Genomic DNA, 22,078 nt, shown 5'->3' on the forward strand with positions numbered 1-22,078 from the left:
GCCCTGAGTGGTGCTCAATAGACTAACCCATGATGAACTGTTCTGTCTAAACTTGGTGCCCAGTTTAGACTTTTTATTTAATGAATAAAATGAATATTTGTCACTTAGTTTGTGGTACTTGGGATTTTTTTCTATAACTGATTTAGTTGATTTAAAAGATGACTTACCTTATATTAATATGCTGATTTCTCATAAACGTCTATAGGCAGTTTCTGAAAAAAGACTTTTATGAGACTCAATAAAATAGAAGTTCCACATTAAATAGCTGTGTCTAATGTAGTTAGCAATGTGGTTAAGATTCCTAGTTCTGACAGATTGCCTGGATTCACTTCTGTGCTTGGCCGCCTACTTGTTGACCTTGGCAAGGAGCTTAACCTCTGACCCTCAGTTTCATTTTTTAAATAAGGATAGTAATTCTTACCTCAGAATGGTTATGAAGATTAAAGGAAATAATGTATGTAAAGCCTTTTGTAGGGCCTGCCTGGCACATAGTAAGCTTATAATTTTTTTAAAAAACATTTTTAATGCAAGCTGAGAGAATTGGCTTTGAAAAACGGTTTTAAAGAAGTCAGTGGGCACTTCTATAAACTTAACACATTGCTTATTTTTAAATTCTTTATGTTTATAAAATATTTCCAGTCTATGGAAAAGGTAAAGAGTTGAAAAGTGAAAGAAACGTTGAATTGTGATTTTTGTTTGCACCCATGAGTTAAAGAATTTGAATTGATTTACTGAAGTTATCCTGACTCAGGTAAAGCCAATACCAAGGAAAACCCTATTTGATGTTACATTCTTTAAAGAAAAAAGGAAATCTCTTTGTTTCATAGGATGCTGGCCGTTTGCTTTACATTGGCCAGAATGAATGGACACATGTAAATTGCGCTTTGTGGTCAGCAGAAGTGTTTGAAGACGATGATGGATCACTAAAGAATGTGCATATGGCTGTGATCAGGGGCAAGCAGCTGGTAAGAACTTGTGGGTGAACGTCACGGGGACTCCCTCTCAGTTTCCAGATGTTCTTTCTGAGGCTCAGTGCTGCCTCGCTGATGTTTCTCTTGGTTTCTTCAGAATGCTTTAGCCAGCAGCAAATATTGGTGTGCATTGTAGGCAGATTGCTATTCTGACCCTTGGAGGACGGGTGCAAAAGAAATAGGAAATGGTCTTATCTGCTTAGAGAGAGAATTCAGATGCTCAGGAAAGGTATTCATTTAAGTGGTTTAGACAAAATGACCTCAAAGGTTCCAGTTGAATCAGCACTCTGAGGCTTCTTAGGATAAACCCGCAAAGCACATATACAAAGAGGGGCTGTGGAAAATGATTAGTAGCAGCTGAGAGTAAGCAGAAAAGGCCATGAAGGAGTAGAATTTTTAAAGCTGTGTTTTGAAGGAGGGGAGAAAATGAAGGATTATCAGAAAGCAACAAAAATAGCACATGCATAAGAAACATAAGTAAAATGTGTGGAGGGCACAAAGCAAAAGTCTTCCCTGGAGAGGAGCCCAGATTGTGACTGTGACAGAATGAGGTGGCAACACACAGCCTGGCTGAAGAAAATCTTTGCATCATATAAATTCATCAATTAAGCCTACTAATTAAGAACCACTATGTTTCTGACTAGTGTAATTGTTCTAGAACTGAGTTCTTTTGGATATAATAGCTTTCTTCCAAGATAATGGTTTTAACAATGATGTTCAAAGTTTTGTTTTCTCTGAATCAGTTGTGCATCTTAGAAAAACCTGTTTTGATCCAAGTTCTAAAGCAAATCATCATATTTAAATTTAATCATTCTAGGCCCCATGGGCTGTGGGAAAGAAAGGATTTGTAGAGGAGGCTTTATGGCTCATATCACTTCTCTGTAATTCAGCAGATTACAATAACAAAATGAACTGTGGGAAACCCAGAATGGGGTGACTCTGTAGAGAAGATGGAGAATGGCTAAAACATCTGAAAGTCTGACTCAGACTCTGTTCTTTCTGGATTGTTAGAGATGTGAATTCTGCCAAAAGCCAGGAGCCACTGTGGGTTGCTGCCTTACATCCTGCACCAGCAACTATCACTTCATGTGTTCCCGAGCCAAGAACTGTGTGTTTCTGGATGATAAAAAAGTGTATTGCCAACGACATCGGGATTTGATCAAAGGCGAGGTGAGCTTTAGTTGCTTTTTGAGTTCTCTGGGAAAAGGCTGAAGATATTAATAGCAAGGTGGTGAGCTGTATTACACCTTCCTACTAGGTGCTCCTAGAATCACTTCCTCTTCGGAGAATTATTAAAGGCCCTGCTAGTGAAACAGAAGAGTGATTTAGAGATACGCCTTGTCTTTCCCGCTGAGTCAATATCCTGAGAATAGTGTATAAAGGGAGAGCCTAACACCTACCCTGGCCTTTCATTTAAGGTGGTTCCTGAGAATGGATTTGAAGTTTTTAGAAGAGTGTTTGTGGACTTTGAAGGAATCAGCTTGAGAAGGAAGTTTCTCAATGGATTAGAACCAGAAAATATCCACATGATGATTGGTAGGACATGGGTCTTGGTTGTCGGGGAGGCTGGCTGTGTCACTGAGGTACTTAAGTCTTCAGTTACAAAGTGGGCCTTCTCATAGTCACCTCTAATCAGTTCTTCTTTCCTTACTCAGGCTCCATGACAATTGACTGCTTAGGGATTCTGAATGATCTCTCTGACTGTGAGGATAAGCTCTTTCCTATTGGATATCAGTAAGTAACTCTGTGGAGAGAAGACAGCAGCCCTACCACATGAACGCCCTGAGGCAGTGAGTGGGTCATCTGATGTAGAGCCATACTTGTTAGCAGCTTTTAAGTAATTGCTTTTTTTTTTCTTTGCAACATCTTATAGATTGAGATTCAGGTATCGTTTTATGTCAGCTAGATCCAATTGTAGAAGGAAAGAATTGACATAATTTCAGAATCATTTCCAAATAAAACCTAGAAAACACCAGGTCAGTCTCTTTTAAGAATCCACTAAATTCCATTCACTCAGTTCATAAGTCCAGATGTTGTCAGGCATCAAACACCTTATGCCTCTGTCCTCCTTTTACATTTTACATTTTATCAGTGCTTCTGAAAATATAAACCCCCACAATAACCATCAGATTCTCCAGTAAGAATTTATAGTAACAGTTTGCTCCCACAGGCAGCAAATTGTTTAAACTTGTAGCAAATTGGCAATATAAAATTAAAATTCCCTTTCTCTCTCTTCCCCTTTGGAGTCTCATTTGTTCTGTGTATATGCCAGTTTATTCTGCATTTCAGTTCTGTCAGCAGTCTCTGCTCCACGTCTAGCTGGCAGCCCTTTGTGTAAAGCACTAGGGTCCACCAGCATCTAGCTGATTTAAAGCAGTTACGTTTCTCTTGTGTCATGGGACTTTTCTTGCAAAGGAAACATGTCAGGTGTGATCTTTCCTCACTTGTATACATTGTTGGCCAGTTATCCCTTCCTGAAGGCCCATAACTATGTCTTGTAATAGTTAGTGGGGTTTTTTTTCTTTGCATTTTAGGATATTTTACTAATTTTTCCCCTGCTTACAAAACAATAAAAAAAATTTGATGCTCTTTTCAAGGGGCCAGGAAAAAAAATCAAGAACTTCAAAAAACTCAGAAAACCCTAACTAGGGGACTCTCTAATAAGAATCCATGAAAGAAAGCTAAATTCTGTAAATGAAGGAGGCCAGGGAACCTTGGCTGAGAAGAGGTTTTGACAGCCTCAGTATCTGCTTCTGTGCGCTCGCTGACGGTGTGGTTGCCGTCTGCATGCAGGTGTTCTCGGGTGTACTGGAGCACCACGGACGCCCGCAAGCGCTGCGTGTACACGTGCAAGATCGTCGAGTGCCGTCCTCCGGTGGTGGAGCCAGACATCAACAGCACTGTTGAACATGACGAAAACAGGACCATCGCTCACAGTCCACCATCTTTTGCAGGTTACTCTTTAAAAAATGTTTTATTGGAATGTAATTGCTTTATAATATTGTATTAGTTTCTGCCATACATGAAAGTGAAATCAGTTATAGATATACATATATCCCCCATCTTTTTTTAGATTTCCTTCCTATTTAGATCACCACAGAGCATTAAGTAGAGTTCCTGTTGTACAGTAGGTTTTTATTAGTTATCTCTTTTATATATAGTAGTGTATATATGTCAATCCCAATTTCCCAATTCATCCCACGCCCTTCCCCCTTTGGTTTGTTCTCTACCTCTGTGTCTCTATATCTGCTTTGCAAATAAATTTATTTGTGCCATTTTTCTAGATTCCACATATAAGTGATACAGTATTTGTTTTTCTCTTTCTGGCTTACTTCACTTTGTATGACAGTCTCTAGGTCTATCCACATCTCTGTAAAATGGTACTGTTTCATTCCATTTTAACGGCTGAGTAATGTTCTGTGGTATGTACTATATCTTCTTTATCCATTCCTCTCTTGGTGGATACTTAGGTGGCTTCCATATCCTGACTATTTACGGAAATAGTGCTGTAGTGAACACTGGTGCACGTATCTTTTTGAACTATGGTTTTTATCAGGTATATGCCCAGGAGTAGGATTGCTGGGTCATATGATAGTTCTGTTTTTTGTTCTTTGAGGAACCTCCATACTGTTCTCCATAGGGGCTGTACCAATTATATTCCCACCAACAGTGTAGGAGTGTTCCCTTTTCTCCATATCCTCTCCAGCATTTATTGTTTGTAGATTTTCTGATGATGGCTGTTATGACCAGTGTGAGGTGATATCTCGTTGTAGTTTTGATTTGTATTTCTCTGATGGTTAGTGATGTTGAGCATCTTTTCATGTGTGTGTTTGCCGTCTGTGTGTCTTTGGAGAAATGCCTGTTTGTTTGTTTTGGTACTGAGCAGCATGAACTGTTTGTGTATTTTGGAGATTAATACCTTATCAGTTGCTTCATTTGGAAATACTTTCTCGTATTCTGAGGATTGTCTTTTCATTTTATTTGCAAAAAGGTTGGGAGTTGAATTTGATTTGGAGGAATACTGTGATTGAAGGATAGGGAAAAGGCATTGCTTTGTAAGGCGGCATTTGTTTCTGTTTTGGTATTTATCTAATAGCTGGCTTTTTCTTGACTCATTTGTTTGATTTTTTTTTTTTAATTAAACTTTTTTAGTAAGAGTTTTTATTTCTTGCCACAGAAATTTCATCCAAGGAAAGTCAAAACACAGCAGAAATTGTAAGTCCTCCATCACCAGATCGACCTCCTCATTCCCAAACCTCTGGTTCCTGTTTCTATCACGTCATCTCAAAGGTCCCTAGGATTCGAACACCCACCTATTCTCCAACACAGAGATCTCCTGGCTGTAGACCACTGCCTTCTGCAGGTAAAGGACTTCACTGACCTACTCGACCCAACAAGGTCAGCTCAAGATTAGTTTGTAATTCTTTCAGGAAACTTTATCTTAATGATGTTTGCCAATTGAAAATGTTGATTTTCTGTTACCTGTTAACATACATAGCCAAGTCATTGAAACCAGAGACTGCAACACATTTATCCTATCTGTAATAGATTTTGTTACTTTTTCTCTTTCATTTAGGAAGCCCTACCCCAACCACTCATGAAATAGTCACAGTGGGTGACCCTTTACTCTCCTCTGGACTTCGAAGCATTGGCTCCAGGCGTCACAGTACTTCTTCCTTGTCACCCCAGCGGTCTAAGCTCCGGATAATGTCTCCGATGAGAACTGGGAGCACTTACTCCAGGAACAGTGTCTCCTCTGTCTCCACCACAGGGGCCACTGCAGATCTGGAGTCAAGTGCCAAAGCGGTGGATCATGTCTTAGGGCCACTGAATTCTAATGCTAATTTAGGGCAGAACACTCCCACCTCTTCAAATTTGCAAAGGACAGCGGTTACTTTGGGCACTAAAACCAGTCACTTGGATGGCTCTTCATCTTTAGAAACGAAGCATTCCAGTGCTTCAGACTTGACATCCAAGAGCTCCTCTTTGAAGGGAGAGAAGACCAAAATGCCGAGTTCCAAGAACTCAGAGGGATCGGCCCATAATGTTGGTTACCCTGGCATTCCGAAACTGGCTCCGCAGGTTCATAATGCAACAGCTGGAGAATTAAATGTTAATAAAATGGGCACTTTTGCTGACCTTTCTTCAGTGCCATTTTCTTCTAAAGAGGGCCTCCCCTTCCCACCACTCCATTTGAGAGGGCAGAGAAACGAGCGAGACCAACAGACAAATGGCAACCAGTCAGCAAACCCCAATCCCGATGAAGGTGCTGAAGTCAAAACCTTGAAGCTGTCTGGAGTGAGCAGCAGATCATCCATTATCAATGAACACGTGGGAGCCAGCTCCAGAGATAGGAGACAGAAAGGCAAAAAATCTTGTAAAGAAACTTTCAAAGAAAAGCATTCCAGTAAACCTTTCTTGGAACCTGGTCAGGTGGCAACTGGTGAGGAAGGAAACCTAAAGCCAGAGTTTGTTGATGAAGTGTTGACTCCTGATTTCATGGGGCAACGATCATGTAATAATGTTTCTTCTGAGAAGATTGGGGACAAAGTCCATCCTATTCCAGGAGTCCCCAAAGCTCCATCCATGCAAGTGGAAGGGTCTGCAAAGGAATTACAGACACCCCGGAAACGCACAGTTAAAGTAACACTGACACCTCTAAAAATGGAGAGTGAGGGTCAGTCCAAGAACACCCTGAAAGAAAGTAGTCCCGTTTCCCCTTTGCAGATAGAGTCTGTGTCTCCAACAGAACCAGTTTCTGCCTCAGAAAGCCCAGGAGATGGTCCTGTGGCCCAACCAAGCCCCAATAATACCTCATCCCAGGATTCTCAAAGTAACAACTATCAGAATCTTCCAGTACAGGACAGAAACCTGATGCTTCCGGATGGCCCCAAACCTCAGGAAGATGGCTCTTTCAAGAGGAGATACCCCCGCCGCAGTGCCCGGGCGCGCTCTAACATGTTCTTTGGGCTCACCCCACTCTATGGAGTAAGATCCTATGGCGAAGAAGACATTCCATTTTACAGCAGCTCAACTGGGAAGAAGCGAGGCAAGAGGTCTGCTGAAGGACAGGTGGACGGGGCGGACGACCTGAGCACTTCAGATGAAGACGACTTATACTATTACAACTTCTCTAGGACAGTGATTTCTTCAGGTGGAGAGGAACGGCTGACACCCCATAATTTATTTCGGGAGGAAGAACAATGTGATCTTCCAAAAATCTCACAGTTGGATGGCATCGATGATGGGACAGAGAGTGATACCAGCGTCACAGCCACAACTCGGAAGAGCAGCCAGATTCCAAAAAGAAACAGTAAAGAAAACGGAACAGAGAACTTGAAGATGGATCGGCCTGAAGACGCTGGGGAAAAGGAACATGTCATTAAGAGCTCAGTTGGCCACAAGAATGAGCCAAAGGTGGATAACTGCCACGCCGTGAGCAGAGTGAAAGCACCGGGCCAGGACTCCCTGGAGGCTCAGCTCAGCTCGCTGGAGTCGAGCCGCAGGGTCCACACAAGCACCCCTTCAGATAAAAACTTGCTGGACACCTATAACACCGAGCTCCTGAAGTCAGATTCGGATAACAACAACAGTGACGACTGTGGGAACATCCTGCCCTCGGACATTATGGACTTTGTCCTAAAGAATACTCCGTCCATGCAGGCTTTGGGTGAGAGCCCAGAGTCCTCTTCGTCAGAACTCCTCAACCTTGGTGAAGGCTTGGGTCTTGACAGCAATCGTGAAAAAGACATGGGTCTTTTTGAAGTGTTTTCCCAGCAGTTGCCGACGACGGAGCCTGTGGACAGTAGTGTCTCTTCCTCCATCTCAGCGGAGGAGCAGTTTGAGTTGCCCTTAGAGCTGCCATCAGATCTCTCCGTCCTGACCACCCGGAGTCCCACGGTGCCTAGCCAGAACTCCAGTAGGCTAGCCGTGATCTCAGACTCAGGAGAGAAGAGAGTAACCATCACAGAAAAAGCCTCCTCTGAAGGCGACTCCTCCCTGCTGAGTCCAGGAGTAGACCCCAGTCCCGAGGGCCACATGACTCCCGACCACTTTATCCAGGGTCACATGGATGCGGACCATATCTCCAGCCCTCCCTGTGGCTCTGTGGAGCAAGGTCATGGCAACAATCAGGACTTAACTAGAAACAGCAGCACCCCTGGCCTTCAGGTACCCGTTTCCCCTACTGTTCCCATCCAGAATCAGAAATACGCGCCCAACTCCACTGACAGCCCTGGCCCGTCTCAGATTTCCAATGCCGCTGTCCAGACCACTCCGCCCCACCTGAAGCCAGCCACTGAGAAACTCATTGTTGTTAACCAGAACATGCAGCCACTCTACGTCCTCCAAACCCTTCCGAATGGAGTGACCCAGAAAATCCAGCTGACCTCGTCTGTAAGTTCAGCACCCAGTGTGATGGAGACAAACACGTCCGTGTTGGGCCCCATGGGAAGTGGTCTCACCCTCACCACAGGACTCAACCCGAACCTGCCAGCCTCTCAGTCGTTGTTCCCTCCTGCTGCCAAAGGCTTGCTCCCCATGCCTCATCACCAGCACTTACATTCCTTCCCCGCCGCTACTCAGAGTAGCTTCCCCCCCAACATCAGCAGTCCTTCGGGCCTACTCATCGGGGTTCAGCCTTCTCCAGACCCCCAGCTTTTGGTTTCAGAAGCCAGCCAGAGGACAGACCTCAGTACCACGGTAGCCACTCCATCCTCTGGACTCAAGAAAAGACCCATATCTCGCCTGCAGACCCGAAAGAATAAGAAACTTGCCCCCTCTAGTACCCCTTCCAACATTGCCCCTTCAGACGTGGTTTCCAACATGACACTGATTAACTTCACTCCCTCCCAACTTCCAAATCATCCCAATCTCTTAGACTTGGGGTCACTGAATACTTCATCTCACCGAACTGTCCCCAACATCATAAAAAGGTCTAAATCTGGCATTATGTATTTTGAACAGGCACCCCTGCTGCCGCAGAGTGTGGGGGGGACCACTGCCCCGGCGGCAGGCACTGCCACCATAAGCCAGGATACCAGCCCCCTCACGACAGGGCCCGTGTCTGGCCTGGCCTCCGGTTCCTCCGTCCTGAACGTTGTATCCATGCAAACTACCACCGCCCCCACAAGTAGTGCATCTGTTCCAGGACACGTCGCATTAACCAACCCCAGGTTGCTGAGTACCCCGGATATCGGCTCCATAAGCAATCTTCTAATCAAAGCCAGCCAGCAGAGCCTGGGGATTCAAGACCAGCCTGTGGCTTTACCGCCAAGTTCAGGAATGTTTCCACCACTGGGGACGTCACAGACTCCCTCCACGGGCGCGATGGCGGCTGCACCCAGCATCTGTGTGCTCCCCTCTACCCAGACAGCGGGTGTCACAGCTGCTTCGCCTTCTGGGGAAGCAGAAGAACACTATCAGCTCCACCATGTGAACCAGCTCCTCGCCAGCAAAACTGGGGTTCTCTCTTCCCAACGGGATCTTGATTCTGCTCCAGGGTCCCAGGGATCCAGCTTTACCCAGACAGTAGATGCTCCTAATCCCATGGGCCTGGAGCAGAACAAGGCTTTACCCTCAGCTATGCAAGCCAGCTCGGCCTCTCCAGGGGGTTCCCCATCCTCCGGACAGCGGTCAGCGAGTCCCTCAGTGCCGGGACCCACGAAACCCAAACCAAAAATCAAACGGATTCAGCTGCCTTTGGACAAAGGGAGTGGCAAGAAGCACAAAGTTTCCCACTTGCGGACCAGTTCTTCTGAAGCACACATTCCAGACCAAGAAGCCAACACGACACCCCAGACCTCAGTCACAGGGTGAGAGATGCGGACCTCGGCTCCGCGGGGTCTGAGGGATTTCATGCTCTGGCTTAGAGGCTGTTGAAGTGGTCTTCTGGGAGGGACACGCCTCTGCCCAAGTTGCTTTACTCAGGTTTTCTGGGCTTTTTTTTTTTCTCACAGTGGCAGTTTATAGAGTAATATTTAGTTCCATTCGTGGCAGTTTGTCCTGTGAACAGAACCGCATCTTTAAGCACTCTCTGCTCTGATTAGAACAGTGCTACTGTTTGCTCATGTTTCTTTTTGCTGAGGCTCAGTTAGGAGACCAAAGGATGATTATTCCTGTCTGGAGGGCAAAACCACCTGTTGGAGATCCTCCTGGTGTCCTTTTCTGAAACATTATCATTAAGATATACGTAAAGTACACAAATGAATTTTTACCTGGGTATGCACCCACAAGGCTGCCATTTCGATCATAGTATAAAATACTGCTAGTGTCCCAGAAGGCCGCGGTGCCCTGCCTTCAGGCAGTGCCCCCTCCTCACTGGTTGGTGAGACATACTGACCTGTATCACCACAGGTTAGTTTTCCCAGCCCATACGTTTTATGTGACCCTGGTGGAGTCATTTCTTTAGCCTGACCTCCATGTTGGGTACATATTTACTCTTGTTTTTCCTGAAGAGATCCAAACGATTCTGTTCCAGGACTCCAGGAGCAGAGGCTGAGCAGCAGGATACAGCTAGTGTGGAACAGTCACCACAGAAGGAGTGTGGGCAGCCTGCAGCGTGAGTACAAAACTTAGTTCCCTAAGATGAAACCCGCAACTCTGTCCACCTCATTTTAGAAAACAGTCCTTCCTGATTTGTATTGATTTTTTTTTTAATGGAATTAATACATGCTTGTAAAAAAAAAAAACAATACTTAAATAGTAGATAAAGATTCCACATTCATCCTGCTTACACCTTTCCCAGTTTATTGCCTAGAGGTAATCATTGCTTGTAATTTGTTTTCATTCATGCCAACATTTCTGTGCATATTGATTTACAGGGTGTATGTATGAATATGTATATACCTTTTTACATAAAATGAATAATGCTGTACATACCATTCTGTACTTGTTTGCTTCACCTAATTATATTGTATTGTATACATATTTCTATGCCACTTCATTTTTTAATGACTGTCTCCAGGTCCGTTGTGTAGACACTACAGTAATTTAACTAGTCTCCTGTTGATCTCCATCTGGATTGTTTGCACAATTTATTTAATTTTAAAAAGTGAAAATTGGTGTGGATTACTGGCTCATGCAGCCTGCTTTTGTTTTTAATTAAACCAGCTAGCTCACTTAAGCAACTCCAGAACTGCTTCTAACGAGTGTCTTTTTTTTTTTTTTCTGACACTTAAGGGTATGAGAAGAATTTCAAGAACACAATCTACAGTTCCAAAAGCAGAAACTTAATGTCAGTGTTTGGGGAAGAATCTCTCAAAAGATAGTTGATGTTGTGTATCATACAGTAGTGTGGTGGTGTATCCATTCGGCAGGTGGTACACAAAGCGTCCTGTGGTTTATGTCTGGTGTAACTGACAGCCAAATGGCAGGTTGTGGACAGTTTTTATCTTTGAATTGAAGAGCTCGCTGGCGTTGCATCTCCTGTTTGGTTTTCTTTTCATGTAGGCAAGTGGCTGCTCTTCCTGAGATTCAGACAACACAGAATCCAGCACATGAACAAGAAAATTCAGGTATGTGGGTGGGTAACATGTTAGAATCAGAATTTCAAAGCCAGAAGCACTGTAAGAATCACCTTGGGACTTCACCGGTGGTTAAGACTCCACGCTGTCAGTGCAGGGGGCCCTGGTTCAATCGCTAGTCAGGGAACTCTATAGATACCACACAACGCAGCTAAGACCTCACAGGCCACAACTAAAGGTCCCGCATGTCACAACCAAGACCCCGCACAGCCAAATAAATAACTAAATGTTAAAAAAAAAAATCTCCTTCTCCACCTACTGATTTTCTAGATTAAAGGAAAAAGAAGTCAAAACTCTAAAAAACTTGGTGATTGACCAAAGGACAGCAGACTAAGACCTACACTGTAAAGACTCGACTGCCCTGCTTGTTGTAACAGCAGTGTGGCTGAAACAGCTTACAAGGAGCTGCCCTCATCCTTTACTTGTCACTAGTGAAAACCAAGAACCACTCTTATTATATAATATAGCCAGATGCATCTCCATAGCACTTCCATCTGTCCTGATACGTTTCATTGATAAACAAGTAGTTACTTCAAGACTAGAGAGCTCTGGATATAAGTCTTTGCCCTTTTCCATTGAGGGGATTCCTGGAAGAAAACCAGGTAGAGAAAATGCTTAGGCATAAGGTTTGGGCAGTAGTCACATTCTGCTTATTTGCTGATTCCTGGAGGGGATTGACACATCTCTGTGTCAGTGGGCAGTATGAGGGGTGGTGGCTGAGTGCAGACTCTGGAGCCATGTAGGTGGAAATCCCAGCTTTACCACATTCGCTGTACGAACTTGGATTCCTTGACCTCTCTCCATCTCAGTTTTCTCACCTTTAAAATTAAGATAATAATGACACCTGCCTCACTGGATTGTTCCGAGGTTTATCTGAGTTAATTTAGAAAATTCCTGGAAGCATTCCTCATACATGTTAACCATTGTTATTTTTTAGCTTTGACTCTATTGAGGGCAATTACTTAGTGTAAAACGGTTAGATTGTGATTATAGAAACTCACTAGAGAGACAGTATAACTTCACGTAAAAATATGTGTGTATATTCTTGTTTTTGTCATTTTCTAGCTCTAACCTCAGGCAAGCTGCTCCGCTTCTTTGAGCCTCAGGTGTGTTATCTGTAAATGGGAATGATGAAGCCAGCTGTGAAATGTTGTTAGGCTTAGAGATGACGTGTGTAAAGGACTCAGTATGTGTGTGCTGTGGCATCCACTCTGGCCCCCATTTTCTCCCTCACAGAACCTAAAACAGCAGAAGAAGAAGAAAGTAATTTCAGCTCTCCACTGATGCTCTGGCTCCAGCAAGAACAGAAGCGGAAGGAGAGCATTGCTGAGAAAAAGCCCAAGAAAGGACTTGTTTTTGAAATTTCAAGTGATGATGGCTTTCAGATATGTGCAGAAAGTATTGAAGGTGCGTGGGTTACGTTAGGTCGGCTGACAGCGCAGGCTCCGTCAGCCGGGGCTGCACTTCATCTGTAGGAGCGCCATCTATGCGGGCAGCTCCGCATATGACAGAGTGGACTGGAAACACCAGAAGGCAAGAGGCCACTAGTTAGAGTATTGCTGCAGTAGAGATGTCAGGCAAGAAAGTCCACTTCTGGAAGGAGAGGAAAGGAAAGGAGGGAAGAACGGACACATTCATGACTGCTTGGATGTAGAGGGCAGAGAGAGATGAGTCAAAGATGACTGAAGATTCAGGCCTGGGTGACTAAAAAAAGTGATCTGTAAAGCTAACAAACAAAAAAAATAAGAGTGCGAGTTCTATATAAGATGTATTACATGCAGAGCATGGGAAGAGAGATCACAGACTCAAGTTAGAGGTGGAAGGGATTGTGAAGGTTTTCTGGTTAAACCCCTTAATTATAAGGAGCTGAGAGGTTGTGATCTTCCCACAGTCCTGGTTAACCATTGCTGCTGTTACTGTGTTGGTTAGGGCTACAGGGAGCAGAGTTCATGCCACATATTCAGGTTTGGGACCTGAACTGCCCTCGAGGGAAGTGAGTGCTTGGGGATCAGGGGTCATTTTCAGAAGACAGGCATCTCCTCACTGCTTTTGCATCCTTTGTAATAGAAAGGAGCCCTGCTGGGTGGGACACCTTCCCAGCTTTCTTATTCAGTGAACTGATTTAAACTAAGAAAACAACACAAAGCCGATTTAGCAGGGGATATTTTCACTACGTTGGTATTGAGATGTTTGACTGAATATCTTAAAAAAACAAAAACAACTTCTTATTTTAATTGCAGTATAATCAACTACCAGTGTTGTGGTAGTTTCAGGTCCATCGCAGAGCGACACTTAAACCGAGTATCTTACCTCCTTACAGATGCCTGGAAGTCGCTGACAGACAAAGTCCAGGAGGCTCGGTCCAACGCCCGCCTGAAGCAGCTCTCATTTGCAGGTAATGCTACAGAGGTCATCTTCCGCCTGTTTCAGTATCCTCTGGTAGCTTGTAACTCTAAGCTACAGGGGTGGTTCTACAAAAAAAAAAAAAATCATCCTCCTTTTTTAAAAAAAAATCATTTTTCACACTTGATTGAGATATAAACCTTATACTACACAGTTTACCCATTTAAAGCATACAAATCAGTGGCTTTTAGTGTATTCACAGAGCTGTGCAAGCCATCACTACTGGATAACTGCAGAACATTTTCATCATCCCTAAAAGAAACCCCATACCCATTAGCGGTCATGCCTCAGCCCCAGCCCCTGGCAGCCACTCCTCTGCTCTGTCTCTGGATGCACCTACTCATACATTTCCTGCAGAAATGAATCATACAGGTCATAGCCTCTTGTGCCTGGCTGCTTTCATTTAATATAATTCTTTCAAGATTTCTCTACTGTAACATCACCTCAGTACTTTATTCCTTTTTTTTCCCTTTTTTACAATTTTTATTGTAGTAAAATACACATAACAAAATTTTTAAATGAGAAATAATTTAAAATTATTTGTAAGTATACACTTCAGTGGATTAAATACAGCCACCTTGTTGCGCAGCCCTTGCCACCATCCATCTCTCTAACTTTTCTTCATCTTATTTGTTTGTTTATGTTTTTGGCCACACCGGATCGTCGTAGCCGTGTGTGGGCTTTCTCTAGTGGCGAGTGGGGCTACTCTCTGGGTGCGGTGCACGGGCTTCTCATCGTGGTGGCTTCTCTTGTGGAGCACGAGCTCTAGGGCGCACGGCTTCAGTAGTGGTGGCAAATGGGCTTAGCTGCCCTGCAGCATGTGGAATTTTTTCAAACCAGAGATTGAACTCATGTCCCCTGCATTGGCCAGCGGATTCTTTAAACCACTGAACCACTAGGGAAGTCCATGTAACTTTTCATCTTGTAAAACTGAAACTGTATATCCATTAAACAGTGACTCCCTATTCTCCCCTTCCTACAACTTCTGGTAGCCACCATTATTCTTTCTTTCCATCTTTGTGATTTTAACTATTTGCAGCACCTCATGTGAGTGTTTGTCCTCTTGCGCCTGGCTTAGTACACTCAGCATAATGTCCTCCAGGTGCATCCTTGCATGTTGCAGAACTTCCTTTTTCAGGCTGAATATTATTCCATTTAATGTGTATTACATTTACTTTATCAATTAATCCATCAGTGGGCACTCAGATTGCTTCCCAGTTTTTGATAATTTGAATAATTCTGCTATTAACATGTGTGTACAGTTATCTCTTCAAGACTTTGCTTTCAGTTCTCTTGGATATATACCCAGAAGTAGAATTGCTGGATCTTACAGTGATTCTATTTTTAATTTTATGAAAAACTGCCAAACTATTTTCTACAGTGTCTATATCATTTTACATTCCCACCAGTGATACACAAAAGTTCCAATTTTTCCACATCGTCACCAATACTTGTTTTCTGTACATTTCCCTAATCACTTGAGATGTTGAGCATCTTTTCTTGTGCTTATCAGCCATCTATGTATCTTCTTTAGAGAAATGTTTATTCAAGTCCTTTGTTTCTTCGTAAGGTGTTTTTTTGTTTGTTGTTGAGTTTCATAAGTTCTGTATATTAAAGATAATAATTCCTTATCAGATATGTAATTTGTAAATATTTTCTTTCATTCTGTGGGCTGCCTTCTTTTTTACTTTGGGGATAGTGTCTTTTTTGTTTTTTAGATTGGTGAGGGAGATATTTTGGGGACAACAAAATACGGTTCATAGATTCTGCTCTGTCCAACTGTGGTGGTCACTGGGTGAACTATAATTAAGATTTTTTATATGGCCTCTTCCCAGGGTCACTCTGAACTAAATATTGATGATACATGTAAGATTCTGCTCCTGGGAGTGGAACAGCTGGGTCTGTGGTGACTCTGTACTTAGCTTTATGAGGAACTGCCACATTGTTTTTCCAGTGTGGCATCACCATTTTACATTTCCACCAGCAATGCACAGTGATTCCAATATCCATACCCTTGTCAACACTTGTTAGTGTCTGTCTTTTTGATCATAGACATCTTAGTGAGTATGAAATGGTGTCTCATTGTGTTTTTGTTATACTTCCTTTTTAAAGTTGAAATAGATTCATTGGTATTAGATTTCAAATTAAGTTTAGGCAGTATAAAAATGTATCACACAGTTCCAAGCACAATTACAGATTTTAATTAACCTAGGGTGGAAGAAAACCTTCCATTCACTCTGGCTCTTCTGTATCTAGCCACCTCTCTAACAATCTCTTTTCAGATTGGTCCTGGAAAGGAAAATGAATGAGTACCTAGAGGAATTTTCTTTATAATATTTTTGTTTCAAGAGGGAAGAGAGGACAGAGAAAGACAAATATATGATATCGCTTATGAATGTGCTGTGAACATGTGAAGAAGTTTCTTAGCGTGTCCGACACTTTGCAACCCCATGGACTGTAGCCCACCAGGCTCATCTGTCCATGGGATTCTCCAGGCAAGAATACCGGAGTGGGTTGCCATTTCCTTCTTCAGGGGATCTTCCCAACTCAGGGATCGAACCCACATCTCTTAGGTCTCCTGCATTTCAGGCCAGTTCTTTACTAGTAGTGCCACCATGTGGAATCTAAAAAAAAAAATGATACAAATGAACTTATCTTCAAAATAGAAATAGACCCACAGACACAGAGCTTCCCAGGTGGCGCTAGTGGTAAAGCACCCACCTGCTATTGCAGGAAATGCTGGATTGGGAAGACCCCCTGGAGTAGGGCATGGCAACCCACTCCAGTATTCTTGCCTAGAGAATCCCATGGACAGAGGAGCCTGGTGGCTACAGTCCATGGGGTCACAAAGGGTCGGACATGACTGAAGCGACTTAGCAAACACAGACATAGAAAACAAAGTAGCAGATGCTGAGAGTGAACCACATTGATCACTGTGTTCCATAGTCCAGAGCCTGTCCATCAGTCTCCATCTCCCAGGCTACTGCCTGGTCCTTGTCCCCACACGCTTATATTCTAGAGGCAGCTGTCAGCGCTCTGAAGAAGATAAAATGGAGTGATGAAAGAGTCTGACACAAGGGTAGGTACTTGGTGGCAGGGAGTCTTTTCTAGATAGAGTGGTCAGGAAAGGCGTCTCTTGAGGTGACATTAAAACTGAGACCTTCCAGTCTCAGGTACCTTCCAGTTATGTTCACCTTTGTTTTCCCAAGATTCTTTCTGCCACAGTGGATAGAACGAATGCGGGTGATAGAGCAGGTGATCAGGAAATATTTGTTGGATGAGGAAGCAGATCACCCACAAGAGACTAGGTTGTTCCCACAGTATCCTACACATGTATCCTGTATCCTACACATTTATCTGGTTGCTTTCACATTGCGAGGTTTGTATACGTAATACATCTCCCTCTGCCAAGGGCTCCTTGAGACCAGGCACCATGCATAACTCATCTTTCTTTTCCTGTTATTGACACAATGTCTAATCTCATTGTAAGCCCTCTAGTAAATGCAGAGTTAAACGCTCAGACTAAACCTTAAAATGCATTTTGTGAAAATACCCATAAGTATCTTTTTAATGGCTTTTTCTGTCAGAATGCACAGGAATCTAAAACTCCTAGGAAGAAATTCTTGGGAAAAATCAGTGTTTTTAGGGAAAAAAAAGTGGTACTCGCCTGGCGGTTCAGTGGCTAAGACTCTGTGCTCCCAGTGTGGGGGGTCCAGCTTTGATCCCTGGTCAGAAACTGGATACCACATGCTGCAGCCAAGAGTTTGCCTGCTGCAACTAAAAATCCCTCGTGCCACAGTGGAGACTGAAGATCCCACATGCTGTAACTACGACCTGGTGCAGCCCAATAAATAAATACATACATATATTTAAAATGTTTGTCATTGCCTTTTATGGCTTGAGCTCTTATATTGTCAACTTGTGTTTTATACTTGTATAGGTTGAGTTATAATCAGAACAATAATTTTTGGTAACAACAACCCTGTATGCGAGACAGCAAAAGAGACACAGACGTATGGAACAGTCTTTTGGACTCTGTGGGAGAGGGAGAAGGGTGATGATTTGGGAGAATGGCATTAAAACATGTATAATATCATATAAGGAAAAAAAAAAAGAACAATAATTTTATCATAAGAATGTTGCTTATCTGGAGACTTAAATTTCTGCTTGCTTCTAAAACCAAATTATATCCCTTAGAAATTCTCTTAAGTGGAAATTAGGCATCTAATAATAACTTTTCCCTTTTTAGAAAAATTATCCAAGATGTAAAATTTTACAAGTTGAAAAAACTAACTACCACAATAACAAATTCAAAGGTAGGATGAGGTTCCACCTCCTAGAAGTGATTGTTAACATTTAAACACAGATATCCTTTGAGACATAACATAAGGCCCCAAAATTACACTGGGGTTACATCTCTATGAATATGCTTTATATTTAAGCAATGTGTCCATTGGAATTACATGTATTCCATTGGAATTACATGTGTTCTAGCACAGTTAGGCCTGTGAAATATATATCTTGTCTACAACAGATACCATTATTATTTTGTTATCTATTAATAATACCAAAACCAATCATTGTAAATGAAATAATACTGTTTACTTAATTAGCTATTTGCTAGTGTCAAAAAGAGGGATGGCAGTTATTACTCTGTCCCATTTGTTAATGGAGGAAGACAATAATTTCAGAAAGCATTTGACCATCTATGCCAGCAGACTTACATAAATGTTGTTTTTTATAAAATAAAAAGAAATAAGTGCTCATTAATGAATTAAGACTTAGAGTAAAACAAAGTGGCTGTAGTGTGTTTCTCCATACATTCACCATAATAACATGGAAGAGAGTTCTCTGTTAGGGTTTACCAACATTCCTTATAAATTTTAGTGAGGTGCCTGTGTGTATGTGTATGAACTTATAGAATCCAGGTGCTCCATTAGCTATAAACAAAAATGGAATCATAGTTGGAGTTACACAGTCCAAGGTTCAAATCCTGTCACACTAGCTAGGTTACCTTAGGTGTGAATCTAGATTTACTTTCCTTGAGATGAGGCTAGTAATTCCTGCCTCATCTCATAATTCATGGTCATTATGACCGTGTAATGAAATAACACAGCATTTCCCATGTACATAGGAACATAGAAAGGAAAATAGTCCAGAATTTGATGGCATGCTTTTTTCTCTGTCACAAGTGTTTTCCATATGGATCTGTATCCACATTATTTTTTTGGCTACCTAATGCTCATTTCTAGCTCGTCTTTATATAATTCACTCTTGAGCAGCCTCTGGCAGAGTTGTTCCCTAGCTTAGGCATTTCTGTGGTTGTATGTGGCTTCTGTTGGCTGGGCTCCTCACTACCCTGGTGCCTTCGATCCTACAGGTGTGAACGGTTTGCGGATGCTGGGGATTCTCCATGACGCTGTTGTATTCCTGATTGAGCAACTGTCTGGTGCCAAGCACTGTAGGAATTACAAATTCCGTTTCCACAAACCAGAGGAGGCCAATGAGCCCCCACTGAACCCTCACGGCTCAGCCAGGGCTGAAGTCCACCTGAGGCAAGTTCTGTTCTTGTCCTTAAGCAATTTGGGGTCCTGATTTTATTGTCTACTGGTGTATTTTCCCACTTAACCTCTGAGACTTCCTGTTAACACTGTCCTTCACTGGTTCTACTAAACTGTCTCTCTAAACATATCTTAATCTTTTGGCTCCAGGAAGTCAGCCTTTGACATGTTTAACTTCCTGGCTTCTAAACACCGGCAGCCTCCTGAGTACAACCCCAATGACGAGGAAGAGGAGGAGGTGCAGCTGAAGTCAGCTCGGTAAGTCTGGAGTGGAGTGGGGTCACCAGAAATACTCTTTGCGAATGAAACAATACCATTTGCAGCAATGTGGATGGACCTAGAGATTATACTAAGTGAAGTGAGAAAGAGGCAGATACCATACGATAGCATTTATATTACGTGGAATCTAAAATACAATACAAATGAACTTATTTTACTAAACAGAAATAGACTTACAGACATGGAAAACAAACTTACAATTACCAAGAGGGAAAGGCAGCTGCTGCTGCTATAAGTCGCTTCAGTCGTGTCCAACTCTGTGCGACCCCATAGACGGCCTCCCACCAGGCTCCCCCGTCCCTGGGATTCTCCAGGCAAGAACACTGGAGTCGGTTGCCATTTCCTGCTCCAGTGCATGAAAGTGAAAAGTGAAAGTGAAGTCACTCAGTCCTATCCGACTCCTAGCAACCCCATGGACTACCAGGCTCCTCTGTCCATGGGATTTTCCAAAGGGGGTAGGGATAAATTAGGAGTCTGGGATTAGCAGATCCAAAGTACTACTACTATATATAAATAGGTAAACAGTAAGGTCCTACCATATAGCACAGGGAACCATATTCAATCCTGTAATAAACCATAAAGGAAAAGAATATGTAAAAGAATATAAAGTAAAATCACTTTGCTATACACCAGAAATTAATACGGCATTGTAAATCAACTATATTAAAAAATAAAAAAGAAATACTCTTTGCTTCCCTCTTTCCAGTTTTGCTTGGATCAGAACATCCCAAATAATATTTAAGAAGAGGAATATAGTTTGTGTTGAAGTAGCAGTAACTGGCTGGCAAAGAGAGAGGAATATGTTAACAGAGGAGAAACTCAAATAACTAAAAGATGTATATTTTATTCAACTGTGGTATACTCTGTCAGCTTTGGGTGTACCACCGTAGACTTCATATATAACATAGTATAGGCATAATTTTATAAGGTGGGTTTCCCTTATGGCTCAGTAGTAAAGAATCCATCTGCCAATCCAGGAGCCTCAGGTTTGATCCCTGGGTCAGAAGGATCCCCTGGAATAGGGAAATGGCACCCCACTCCAGTATTCTTGTCTGGGAAATCCCATGGACAGAGGAGCCTGGCGGGCTACTGTCCATGAGATGACAAAAGAGTGGGACATGACTTAGCAACTAAGCAATGATACATTTTTATAAGGCAGTTGTTATACTTAGCATTGAACACACAGTGTAGTCATATGTTCTAGGACTGTTCGATCCAAGACTCAAAACTGATGATTTCCTAAAGAGAATTTATTAATAACGAACCTTCTTTCTTTAGGAGGGCAACTAGTATGGATCTACCAATGCCCATGCGTTTCCGGCACTTAAAAAAGACTTCTAAGGAGGCGGTTGGTGTCTACAGGTATGGCTAAAATTATAGAAAGAATTCTAGAAAACTAATGAAGTTTTCCAAAATCAAAGTGGACCAAATGCTGAAGTCACCTCCTTCATTCAGCAAGTGAGGTTTCTATCAATATTGCTAATTGAACCTGATGTCCTGGGATCCTGGAGCTCCTTATGTTGAACAAGGAATTTAACACAGTGAGCATTAATGTACTGCTACTTCTAGTGGGTTACGGAATGGAGAAATCTTTAATCCTCGGCCATTTGTTAGAATGATTAGTATATTCACTCAGATCAGGTGGGTCCTGTTTTTCTTTCCCAAGTATCTGTCTCTCCTGGAGAAATGGAGACCGATAGATTCTATTGAATAGAACCAATAGAAATAGAGACCAATAAATCTCTTCATAGACCTGAAGATTTTATTCATGTATTCACACATTTAACCTTATTTGCAGAATCGGCAGCTGATGTCTTTTCCATCTTTATGTCCTAGGTCTCCCATCCACGGCCGGGGTCTTTTTTGTAAGAGAAACATTGATGCAGGTGAGATGGTGATTGAGTATGCTGGCAACGTCATCCGTTCCATCCAGACTGACAAGCGAGAGAAGTACTATGACAGCAAGGTGAGTCCCACACTTGTACTCTCCAGTTCTTTTGTTATAGAAGGGGCCATCACCTACAAAGATGGTCCCTAGATCCCAGAGGAATTAGTGTATTTTATTAATTAGACACTGTTTTTTATTACATTTTAACATCTCTGAATTTGTGGTGGGCCCAGTCCACCGTAGGGATTAGCACACAAAGATACTCTTTGAAGATTTGTCTGAATGGATCCCAGGATCGAAAGCACATTGTGCACAAACTGTAGGTTTCTCCTGCCACAGGTTTCTCTTGTGGAGATGTTAATAAACCTGTGGTCCAGTGCCCGTAATCTAGGAATTTCTCATGGAAGCATCCTGAAAGATGCGAGAAATCCAGAAATTTTACCAGAAGGAACT

General features: G+C 42.6%; 1 protein-coding gene across 8 annotated transcripts in view; it reads left to right on the forward strand.

The window, feature by feature from the left end:
- Positions 1 to 22,078, forward strand: part of KMT2A (lysine methyltransferase 2A) — a 77,880-nt gene that overhangs the window by 50,713 nt on the left and 5,089 nt on the right. For 7 of the 8 annotated variants that reach the window (XM_055548261.1, XM_055548263.1, XM_055548265.1 and 4 more), the window contains 15 exons: positions 828 to 965; positions 1,983 to 2,141; positions 2,390 to 2,507; positions 2,627 to 2,705; positions 3,765 to 3,925; positions 5,149 to 5,334; positions 5,548 to 9,784; positions 10,450 to 10,530; positions 11,421 to 11,485; positions 12,731 to 12,901; positions 13,815 to 13,889; positions 19,278 to 19,456; positions 19,613 to 19,716; positions 21,016 to 21,099; positions 21,574 to 21,703. In XM_055548261.1, coding sequence (XP_055404236.1) covers positions 828 to 965; positions 1,983 to 2,141; positions 2,390 to 2,507; positions 2,627 to 2,705; positions 3,765 to 3,925; positions 5,149 to 5,334; positions 5,548 to 9,784; positions 10,450 to 10,530; positions 11,421 to 11,485; positions 12,731 to 12,901; positions 13,815 to 13,889; positions 19,278 to 19,456; positions 19,613 to 19,716; positions 21,016 to 21,099; positions 21,574 to 21,703 — 5,967 coding nt within the window. The remainder of the gene's footprint in view (positions 1 to 827; positions 966 to 1,982; positions 2,142 to 2,389; positions 2,508 to 2,626; positions 2,706 to 3,764; positions 3,926 to 5,148; positions 5,335 to 5,547; positions 9,785 to 10,449; positions 10,531 to 11,420; positions 11,486 to 12,730; positions 12,902 to 13,814; positions 13,890 to 19,277; positions 19,457 to 19,612; positions 19,717 to 21,015; positions 21,100 to 21,573; positions 21,704 to 22,078) is intronic. The other variant, XM_055548268.1, reaches the window with a different exon arrangement.

Source organism: Bubalus kerabau, chromosome 15 (assembly GCF_029407905.1).
Source record: "Bubalus kerabau isolate K-KA32 ecotype Philippines breed swamp buffalo chromosome 15, PCC_UOA_SB_1v2, whole genome shotgun sequence".
NCBI lineage: Eukaryota > Metazoa > Chordata > Mammalia > Artiodactyla > Bovidae > Bubalus > Bubalus kerabau.